At 44.9% G+C, this 12,184-nt stretch overlaps 1 protein-coding gene across 1 annotated transcript in view; it reads left to right on the top strand.

The window, feature by feature from the left end:
• Window positions 1-11,360, top strand: part of LOC144827836 (GTPase IMAP family member 4-like) — a 42,844-nt gene extending 31,484 nt beyond the window's left edge. The window contains exon 2 of the mRNA XM_078686002.1: window positions 10,519-11,360. Within this exon, the coding sequence (XP_078542128.1) occupies window positions 10,519-11,360 (842 nt within the window). The remainder of the gene's footprint in view (window positions 1-10,518) is intronic.
• Window positions 11,361-12,184: the final 824 nt, after the last annotated feature.

Here is a 12,184-nt window from a genome sequence, read left to right as displayed (position 1 = left end):
CTACTTCAAGGGTTCTTGTTAACCTACGGATTAACTTACTATTCTGGATAGGTCCTATAAAGAAGAAGAAACCTCTATTGAAATCTGTATACTGTTCTAGAGCAGTTTCAGTATAATCGACAATGGGGGACTCCCTTCTATGTCTAATGTGTACTAGATGTGTGTTTCTATGATAATCAGGTGGGGCTAGGAAAACTGGTGGCAGTAGGAAGGCAATGTAACAGGTTCCCTCCCAATCGAGGGGCAGACGAACATATGCGGTCTGACCACAAATAAAATAAGAATGACGTGAAGCTTTGAAAATAGATTTCCCACTGTCACTATACTTGACAATAGTAGCACAATCACTATGTCCTACATGTACGGAACCATTATTTCTAACACATAATTCGCCTTTGACTGGTAGTACTGAAATTGTAGGTAAGTCTGGAGTGGAATCAGACTGAACATTCAGGACCATGAAATTCGAAGAATAATTACCTAAATTATACACTTCATTTTCTAGATCTAACCCGGTTCTGTGGGGGAGACCTTGCTTGTCTGGAAAACATGTACTGTTAAGAAAAGACATATCTGTTGAGGATGACGTTAACGTGGACCATGCTCCACACGAACCATTATGTGAGAAAGGATAAGGAAAAAGTGGCAGAACTCCCTTCGGTGTCTGGAAAGGGGGGAGTCGACCACACACACAACAATTTGTGGCATTGCTGGTCTGGTGTGAATAATGTAACATGCGGATGAAAGAATTATTTCGCATAGCGAGGCGGTAAGAGAGTTCATGAGGAGGCAGATCACTAAACGTGTGTTCTACTGTAGCATTAGCAGACTTATTTACATGAGAAACTGAAAAATACAGATAAAATGCATAACTGGTGCAGGAAATCATAATACTGAGAAATAATATGAAACATAGAAAAACGATACATCGGATTGAGTTTTGACTAACTCTCTCACTATGGGGGTCTATTTTATACATGTCAGAAACAGTCTAACCGTTTCACCTAGGGGAGGACTTAGACAATCAAACTGGCTGACTTATTTTACTAGACCGGAGTTTCAACTTATACTCCTGTTGCGGAGTTTTCTCTAACTGGGAAGGGTTCGTAGCAATGTCTTTTGCGGGACAGTCCTTAAAAATAATACTTTGGCAGTCCTTTGAATCCTGGGAAATGTTCTTTGAGACTGGTTTCAGTCCATAAAACTTCTTTATGTGCGAAAGGTGCACCCAGCCTTTGCGACCCTCCAACTTCACGGCTGTACGGGTGGTGAGGAGGACCTGTCGGGGTTCCTTCCAGCGAGGCTCCAGCGGACTTGAGCGGTCAAAATTCCGGACAAGGACCATGGATCCTGGAACGATTTCATGCGGTGCCACCTCGGTGTTGTCTGGAAATGCGGCGGCAACCTGTGAACGACAAGAGTTGAGGGCAGACATCAAGGAAGCTAGGTAATCTGTCAGCATATTACTTGAAACATCGGTAATACTTCGGGGTCTGGGTGTACCCCACATGTTAGGGGGGCGGCCGAATACGACCTCATACGGGGACAGACCTGATCTGGAATGTGCGACCATGCGCATATAAAACAGAGCGACTGGCAGAGCTACTAGCCAGTCTACACCTTTCTCTTTACATACTTTGGCGATGCGGATTTTCAGGGTCTGGTTATGTCTCTCTACGAGACCTGCTGCTTCAGGGTGGCGTACACAATGGAACTTCCACTGGTACCCTAACAAAAGGGAAACATGTTTCATTAACTCTGAGGAGAATGGCTGGCCGTTGTCAGAATATACGACTCTAGGGAGTCCATAACGGGGGAAGAACTCACGAACCAACTGCTTGGCAGTGGTCGCGGCTGTGTAATCTGGGACTGGATATGCTTCTGTCCACCTGGACAAAGCGCATACAACTACAAGGACATACTTGAAACCTCGACATCGCTCCATCTGAATATAATCCATCTGGAGGACTTCAAAAGGGTGGTCAGGGGGCTGGAATCCACCTTGTTCCACCGGGACACTTTTACCTGGATTGAACTGACAACATATCATACAGGTACGGACTTTCTGCTTGGCTGCAGCTCGTAAATGCTTGTTGAACCAAAGGTTCTGGATACTGTCTAACATAGCTTTTTCTCCTAAATGTGCTGGACTATGTGCGGTATTAATAATGACTTGAACCATAGAGTCGGGGAGAAACCAAGTGGCTTTTCCTTTCGTTAACCATCCTTGATCTGTCTGGACCCCTCCTTGTTCGGACCATTTCTTGATTTCTGCGGGAGTAGCATGTAACTGGATATCTATGACATCTTGAGTAGGGTCCTTAACTGTCATACATGTAGTCGGATCTGGAGTGTGTGTCTGTGTCGGAATAACTGGAATGTCTGGAGTCTGTGCTGTAAGCTTGGCTGTGCGATCTGCTAGATCATTACCTTGGGAAATGGTGTCAGTAACTTTCGTGTGTGCTTTGCATTTCATGATAGCAATGGATGTCGGTAAATGTATGGCATCTAACAGAGCTTGAATAAGGAGACCATGCTGAATCTTGGTTCCATGAGAAGTCATGAAACCTCTCTCTTGCCATAGCACTCCGAAGTCGTGTACAACTCCAAATGCGTAGCGCGAATCTGTGTAAACATTAACTTTCCGGTTCTTGGCGTGTATGCAGGCTTGAGTCAGAGCAACTAGCTCTGCTGCTTGAGCGGACAGGGTGTCAATACGGTGTGTCTCAATAACTTCAGTGTCAGTAGTCACTGCATACGCGGCGACTAGTTCTCCTGTATTAGCCCTCATACATGAACCATCCACATAAAGTGTCAGGTCGGGATCTGGTAACGGAATATCTGTCAGATCTTGTCTTGGCTTTGTCGTAATGTTAACTATTTCCACACAGTCGTGTGTGGCAGAATTCGAAGTAACTGATGGTAACAGTGTAGCAGGGTTCAGGATGTTGCAGCGTCTGATTTCTATGTGTGGCTGAAACAGTGTCAATTCATAACCTGTCAAACGTGCAATTGTCAAGTGCTGAGTTTGTGTTCGGTTTAAAAGAACTTCCACGGAGTATGGAACCTGTACTGTCAGGGAGTGTCCTAACACTATGGAATCACTTTGTCTGATAGCTAGGGCTGTGGCTGCAACTGACTTGAGGCACGCAGGCAGAGCCTGGGCTACAGGATCTAATGTGCTCGAAAAATAAGCACAAGGCTTGTACTGTCCTGCTTGATCTTGTGTGAGAACAGATAATGCTGTACCTTCACGTTCTGTGACGAAAAGTGTAAAAGGCTTACTGTAGTTCGGTGTAGCTAGAACTGGAGCTTGACATAGGGCTTTCTTTAACTCATTGAAACTAAGTGTATGTTCAGATGACCAAGGGAGGACAGTCGATACGGCTGCCTCCTGTGTCGTTAACTGTATCAGTGGCTTGGCTAGAAATGCATACTGAGGAATCCATTGTCTGCAATAAGAAGTAAGGCCAATAAAAGCACGTACCTCCTTCTGGGTCTTGGGCTGAGGAAGACTCGCTATTAACTGGATACGGTCTGGTGTCAACTGCCTACCCCTCTTGGACAGTAAGTGTCCTAAGTAGACCACTTGCTGGACACAGAATTGAAGCTTAGAAGGGGACACCTTGTGTCCCATCTCGGCAAGGAAATACAAAACTGTAAGTGATGCTCGCTCGCAAGCATGTTCAGAACGGGCTGTGATCAGGAGGTTATCGACATACTGGAGCAGGGCAGTGTCAGTTGGCATGTGAATGTTGTCTAGTTGTCTCTTAAGTGCTTGACTGTAAATACTAGGACTTTCTGTGAAACCTTGAGGAGCTCGTGTGAACATATAGCTCCTTCCATTTAAACAAAATCCGAAAAGGAACTGGCTGTCTGGATGAATGGGGACACTGAAAAATGCGTTCTTGAGGTCAATTACAGTAAAGAACGTGGCTTCGGAATCGATGGCTGTCAATAGGGAAGAGATGTCTGGGACAACTGGGTACTGAGGAATAATACATTTATTAAGCTCTCGTAGGTCAATCACTAATCGATATACTGGGGGTGCATTTGGGTCAGTACGTTTCATGACGGGAATGATCGGAGAATTGCATACATTGGAGTCAGTTTCTACCACCACTCCTTGAGCCATGAGCTCGTCAATAATTTTGGATAAGGCTGCTACAGCCTCAGGTGGCAATCTGTACTGTCTGATTCGTGGTAACACTACACCTGGCTTGAGAGTCACACGATGGGGTGTGATTTGCATGTAACCAACATCAGTTGGACCTTGCGCCCATAGATGCTGCGGAACATTGGACAATCTGGGATCAAAATCTCGTAATACATAGTGACCCTTAAAGTCACGTAGGAACAGACGTATTCCCTCTGGGGAACAGCATATAACTGCACCTAACTCTTTCAGTGTTTTAATGCCTAATAGGTTTTCTGGACATGACTTAGTAAGTAACAAATCAGTAGTGCGGGACAATGGACCTACTTCTAGAGTAACTGGCTTTGATATCTCATTTACGATAGGTTTTCCTGAAAATCCAAGGGAAACATTTCTTGAGCCTGAGAGCGGAGCCCCTGGAACTTCGGCGTGACTTATAGTGGTCCTACTTGCCCCTGTATCAATCAAAAACTTTCTATCTTTCCCTAGTACTTGACTGTGAACATAGGGACCTTCTTGATCTACAGGTATCTCGATGAGAGGCAAGCCTACCTCCCTCTCTAGGCTGTTTCATGAATATGGCTGATACTCTGGATACTCAGACTGTGCATACTGGTACATCTGCTGTGTAACGTGCTGTGTTGCAGCGATGGGCTGCGGTGCTGTAACTGTCTGTTGTGTATTCTGTGGCTGAGCAGTCTGTGAAACTTGTTCTTGTCTAGGCGGACGTGGTCTTTCTTTAGTCTTACCAGTAGCTATGTTGTGTTTCAGAACTGCACACTCGTTTATAAAATGACCTGGTTGTTTACAATAATTGCAGTTCCCTTTAACGGGAGCTGCAGGATGACTGGCTTGATTTGGACCCCTCTTCTGACTGTCTTGTGGAATAGATTGTGCAACTAGTACTTTCATTTTCGTGTCTTTCATACGTTTTCTCTCGTGTTCTTGCTCTTCTCTAATTCTATTCTGGTGGTATTGGAGCATCTGTAACATCTGGGACGGGGTATTAGCTTGCCAGGTACTTTCGACTTTCAAAACTCGATTTTTAATTTGTGGGCTTGAATTCTCGACTAATTTAGTAACAAAAAGATGAGGGTATGACTCACTACTCGTCTTGAGGCCACTGTTAATGCTAAAACATTTCTCAAATCTAGAATAAAAATCACTAATGTCTTCATCTTGTTTCTGTTTACAAGCTGAGATTGCATCCCAGTCTTCTTTTCTAGTTGTCAATAATCTGGGTAAAACTTGAATCAATAATTCAGGTAATTCTTTACATTTCGCTCCAAGACCGGTACCTGGTACTCGTGCCTTGTCTTCAGCTTCTAGAACTGCCCAATCGATCTTTTTCTCTCCCACCTCCCATTCTTTTTCCTTGAGCTTTTCATACACCCCTGCGGGCAACAGGACCTTTAACATTTTAATTATATCTGGATACGTGTATTCTCCCATACGGAGCATGTCTTTTAATTCTCTATGGAACCCTGCTGGATCTTTATCATGACAGGGGATTAATTTCTTCATCTCTAGGAGTTCCATCTTTGTAATCGGAGTGTAAACAAACACTCGTTCTAGTTCGCCACCCGTTCCTCTAACTGGGTGGACTTCTCGTAACGGATTCTGTCTGTCCATGTAAAATGGTTTACTTTCTGGGGGTGAGACATGAACAAAATGCGGGTTCAAAAACGTTCTATATTTGTGACGCTGTTCTAGAATGACACTAATTAAATCGGTACCTAAACCTTTCCATCTATACTGGAGTAACTCGTTCAGGATATCATGTAACGGGCCTGGATCAGAGTGTTGACCCTCATACAATGTAATGAGGTGCTGAATCATATACATACCCGCCAGTCGTTGCTCGGCTGGGGGCATTTTCAGAAACATTTGTGCCACTATTTCGTCTGGAAAAGTGGTAGAATCAGTAGTCCATCGGACTGCTGATCGGGCTAGTTCTTGTTCATGCATAGTACTTAACTCGCTATAACCGATTCGTGATTTCAGAATGTGATCGGTAGCTTGAAACACTTGTTCTAGAGAACCTTGTTCTGGTGCTGAATGATGAAAAATTGACTTGTGTTCTAGGCGTAAATGGCGATCTGGAAATCTAGATTTTCCTACATACGCTATTCTGTCGGGATTCTCGTCGTCTACCTCTTCAGTATCAGAGTTACTTTCTTTCTCGCTTACTTGTGCTGCTTTACGTTGATCGTGTAACCTTATTATTTCTTTACGGATTTTCTTGTACATACTTTCCATAGCACTGATGGTCCTGTGCTTACCCTCGGCTATATTATCACTCCACTTTGTCAGGGTTCTCATTTCGGCTTGATCTTTGGACGGGTAATCTTGTTCTCGTATTAGACAATTAATCAAAAACTTTAGTATCATGAGCTGGATCTCGGCTTTTCTTTGAGACATGACTTCGCCAATGCTTTCTGGATCATCCCCTGTACGGATGAAACGATATATTCTGTCTAGATCTTCTTTCATATTCGGTAGGGTGACTAGATACTCGGTCACCTTTCTTACACGTAATGAATATAAAACCATATTATCCTCGCCTGGGACTGGATCATAGCCGCATTCATTAAGGGCTTTTCTTATTTCTGCTACAGACTGATGTCTGGGCGTACGCTGTGACACTTGTGCGTGTAATTCGGCTGTCGTTAAACGCTTATGTGGCGGCGGGGTCTGAGGAGGACCTCCTCCTGCGGCCCCTAAACTAGAATCGTCGACTGATCCTCTTCGTCCTGGCAGAGTGGGAAATGGAAATGCAGGCTGGACTTGTATGGCGGGCTGGACCGGGGGTACCGTAACAGGTACTCCGGTGTCTGGAAGAGCGGGAAGTGCCTGATTTACAGGGACTGGCGGAGCGCGAACAGGATTTGCATATTCTGGGACTGTGTCGTCCAAATAGGACGAAATGAAAATATCAGCTGCGGTCTGTTTGTGACGTAGCTTGGTCGGAACTAATGGTGGCGGGAAATTACTGGATGCCTCTGGGGTCGCTTTTGGCAAGCCCTCGGCAAGAAGAGGATACATACCCTTGATAAGGGCATGCCTCTGTCTGTCTGACTGTTCGGTTTTAACTCGTTCACCAATCTCGATTAATTCCCTTTCTTGGGCTCGTTCCAAGGATTCTCTACTTAATTCTGACTTTCTGATTTCTTTTTCGGTTATTTTATGAGATTCTTTGCGCCATAACTCGATGGCATCTTTCTGTGACTGTCTGGCTTTCTTTTTCCATAATGCTTCTTCTACTCTCATGATGCACTCGGCATCCCATGTGCCTGATACAGGCCATCTATACTTTTCCTCTAACTGTTTGGTATACTCGACCCATAAATCTAGATACAATATGGCGCTTATGCCATGCTTCTGATACATAAAATGACCTGGACTGTCCCTAGGCGGGACAGGAACTGCTGCTTCCAGCAGACCCTTTCTAGTTCTCAACTGACGCAGTTTTGAAAAGAGCGGCATGACTGAACTATAATCTGGACACAATACGATACACAATAAACACGATAACTACTTCACACTCATTCCACGACATCAAGATACATGAAAAACATTCAGAATAACAGTTCGAACAGAATACTACCTGGAATACGGAAAACAGAATACATGAATTTTCTCGAGAACAGAACTGACTAGAACAGAAACTAGATGCACTGCTGAAACAGTACGAAACTTACCGGTCTCATACAGAGACACGTCAGGACCCGTATCCACCGGAGTGGACACTTCGTTTGTGGGACTGTGTACCACCAACCCACGGACCAGAGTCAATTAAATTGACCCTGTCTAGATACTACCCCAGTAACGGTACTCACCGGGCAGCAAGAACGGAAAGCCTCGGACTGGACTGGACTGCTTCGACGCCGGACGACGAACTTCGGACTTCAGTTACGGGTGGACCTCCGGATACCTCGGACCTTGAACTCTCGGCTTGGGCTCTGGTCGGGACTCGCCGCGTTCCTCCACCGCCTCGTCTGGATGCTGGACCGCCTCCTCCGTCTCCTCCGTCTGCCTGAGGGATACTTGAAGCAGAAATATCTGCACGTGCACGGTATGGTTCCGTCACGGCTGCAGAGGGTCAGGGGGTCGGCGTGGCTTCACCGACGCGTGGGGAAAGGGCAAGTCCCTATTCGGGCGCCATTATGTGGTATATAAATAAATAATACCGGATCTATTTTTTAATGAATAAATGAATAACAGGTAGCTCAATAAATAAGAGTCAAGATTCGAGGTAGTAGGAGTTTTGCAGGTTTATTACAGCATAAAGGACAGGAGCGGGACAACCTGCAGAGGAATAGGATGGCAGGGCCCAGCAGCTGCTGGGGCTGGATCTGGGATGAGCACGCTCGGAAGGAAGGATAACTTTTTAATAACAGTACATGAGCATATATACATAACGCAAACACATAGCATTACATTGCAATAGGCGTAGCAGTGGGTGGAGCAATAGGTGTGACGCGTAGCAGTCGCGAAAGATAAGGGTGAAAAGAGGTGTAACAGGGCGTATACATATACATGTGATGCAAACGTAACAGAATATGTCATGAATGGGGCGGAAACATGGAGGGGGCTACCTAAGGAGCCGGGACCTCTGACCTGATGGTGCGCGCAAACTTGGCAATGACGTGTTACTAGGAGAAGCTGGGGGCTTCGAACTCTGTGCTAGGAGCAGAGACTGAAGTCTGGAGAGTCAGGGCGACATGTACCTAAGCAGTATCTAGTATCTGATGTTTAGAGAACATGTTGCTATAAACTATAAGTCAGGAGGGGAAAGGCTAACTTGATTCTAAGACTGGAACATGCATTATTCTACATGTAGTGCGTGATGAAGAATATTAAATGATCATTAATACAGTATTTCTCTAACGTGGAGACGTGAAGGCTAGACAATGACGGAAACTATTGATGCGATTCAGTAGCTTTTAGGAATGCAGAGAAGGAGGACTGAACTGATAACTGGAATCATAACATACTCTTGGCAGACTCAGAGGCAGAGCCAGGCTGAACCGGGCACTGCGAGGCAGGAAGTAAGTGAAGGGTCGAGGATACAGGTGGGGGCTGTATCACTCCTCAGCGAGGGCTTCAGGAGACAGGAGCTGAATCTGGTGTCCAGGCCCTTTTGAGGCCTAGAAACGAGGACTTTACAATGGAATAACGTGCACACTGAGAAACGTGGCAACGTAGCTTTACATAGGCCTGATATTCGTAGTATTCACGAGAACTGGAGACTGACATACTAGAGGTGGACACAACTGTAATTGCGTCTTTAATTGAACATGAGGAATAACATATGCATATTAATCATGCACAGATAACATATGATGGAGGACTCGTAGGGACACAGAACATGGCAAAATTTACTTTTCCACACCCTTCCAACCTCACTGCTCAACGCGCACCCTGCCGCTGGTGTTGAAATTTGCAGCTCGTAGAGCTGCTGGGTGCGTCTCGCTCAACCGCAGCGTACTGTCCACCTTGCATCGCGTTTAAAGGATTAAAAAGGCACCAACTCTCAAGGAACAGCTTGTACACCGCAACGGAACTCAATCGCACCGCACAAAGCACCGTCCCCTCGAATAACGTGACTCCGAAGTCTACGATCCGCACCCAGGACGTCTACAAGCCGTAGCTCGCACCGTGAAAGGAGGACACCGCTGCATGCAACGCTTCTGTTTTTCAACGCATCGTTCATGCCGGACACAAAAACTAAGGTACTGTGAATGACTCGCACCACAGTGGTGTAGGCATCGGACCGGAGCGTCTGCTGCGCCCGTTTGACTCTGTTATGCATTTTCCCATCTCCGTGAGAGTTGGACAGAGGATGCGAAGCGCACAGAACTAGAAATTACGCATTTTGAACGAGAACTCTTTACTGCTAAATGGTATTGTGGGCATTTTTGTTGTTATTTGGTCTTATGCCAACTCTCTATATAAAAATAACTATTTTTTATATAAATCTAGTGTGGTGTCCATTTGTGGTGTTGTCACTTGATTACTGTGTGTGATTACAACTGCTTAACTTATATCGCCTGTGAGATAAGCCTTGACTGCTCGCGCCACGCAACCTAGAGGGTGAGCAGGGGTTATTTTTAGGGGATAATTCTCTTGCCCTGACTAGAGGAGAGGGTCCCTGCTTGTCACAAGTACTTACCTGTGCCAACCCGAGATCCCCAATTCTAACATCTATGAAATGTATTGCATTATATTCAGAATCCTTAATGCAGTGTTTTTCTACAAATCTTATGAGAACAGTCATGCATTAGAAATATGTTATTATTCATGTCTTACGTTACGCAGTCATTGTCATATTTTGATCTCTCCTCGGTTTTCTTTTACAGATTCTGCTGATTGTAATTTATGCACACTAAGGAAAGAACTGAGAATAATCCTTGTTGGCAAAACCGGAGCTGGGAAAAGTGCCACCGGCAACACCATCCTGAGGAGGATAGAATTCGATTCAAGGATGCAGACTGAGTCTCTGACCACGGAGTGTAAGAAGGCACGCTGCGACCTTGATGGCAAACATGTGGTGGTGGTTGACACCCCCGGGTTTTTTGACACTGCAGTCTCTGCCCAGGAGGTCGTGAAGGAAGTTTCTAGGTGTGTTGTCCTCAGCTCTCCGGGACCACACGCCATTGTGGTTGTGATCGGCGTGGGACGATTCACCGAAGAAGAAGCCAATGCGGCTAAAATAATTCAAGATCTCTTTGGGGCAGAAGCCGCCAAGTTCATGATCCTGCTCTTCACCCGCAAAGAGGATTTGGATGATGGCGACCCAGGCAAGACGCCCCTAGAAACCTACATTGCAAAGGATAAAACAAATCTCAAGGCTTTGGTGGAGAGCTGCGGGAACCGTTATTGTGCGTTCAACAACAATGCCACAGGAGACGACATGGAAAGGCAAAGACGTGAGCTGATAGCGATGGTAGAGAAGATGGTCCAGGCGAACGGTGGCGAGTGCTACACGACAGCCATGTTCCAAAAGGCTAAGGCTGCGGTGAAGGAAAAAGAGGCAGAGATACAGACTCGTATCAGAGAAGAGAAGGAAAGAGAAAAGAAAAGGATCATCAATAAATTCAAAAAATCAATTAAAATGAAAACGGAGGTAGAGATAATCACTTTTATCAGAGAAGAGAGGGAAAGAAAAGAGAAAAGGAAATTGTTTTGTAGTATCATCTGAACACATTTAAAAAAACTGATCTCAATGGGGTCTACCAAATAAACATGTACATTATTTACGATCAAGCGGAGTTGTTTCTTGTTTGTAAATGTAGAGTTTTGTCTTGCACCGAGTCCTCCTAAAGGGTCATGTTTGGGAATGGAACTGAGCCTGAAGATTCATGTATCAAAGGGCCTAAATGTGAGAGGGCTGGGTGAAGCAGTAGTAGGAATCATTCGCAAAACACATATACTGAAAAAGTGTGGGAACAGTGCCTGGAGGTGTAGCTGTCTTATTTTACCATTTATTCAGCAAGGACTGCTCAGCAACTTAGCAGATGATCTAGGATTCTGCCAAAAAATGTTGATTCCATTTGTACTCTTTTTAGGTTTTGGCTGCATAGCGCTTGCACTGTGCTTGTGAAATCCATTATGTTAAATATATCTTAAAATGGTCCTACATCCCGCCTTCACTTCTACTTGGTCCTTGGGAATGTCACTTCACTTTTCCTTGTTTCTATTGGTTGTGGGCATTCTATTTCCTGTTCTTCCCTGTGTGTTTCCCTTATCAGTTTCCCATTGGCAAAGTACTGTGTTCATCTTCTTTTAAGAATCTCAAGGAATGATCTGGAAAACAAATTAAAAACAAGCACTGGCGTTGCCAATAGGTCTCGCATTAGGAAAGTTTATGTCATTTACAATACCAATAGGTTAAACTTTCCTAATGCGAGACCTATTGGCAACACCAGTGCTTGTTTTCTTCCCTAATAAACCTGATTTGCTTCCTCGACGTTTTGATTCTAGTCTCTCCACTACACTTTTTGGCATCCGGACCGCAAATGATGA

Source organism: Lissotriton helveticus, chromosome 4_1, assembly GCF_964261635.1.
Source record: "Lissotriton helveticus chromosome 4_1, aLisHel1.1, whole genome shotgun sequence".
NCBI classification, from domain to species: domain Eukaryota; kingdom Metazoa; phylum Chordata; class Amphibia; order Caudata; family Salamandridae; genus Lissotriton; species Lissotriton helveticus.
This window is presented reverse-complemented; position numbering and strand designations above follow the sequence as displayed.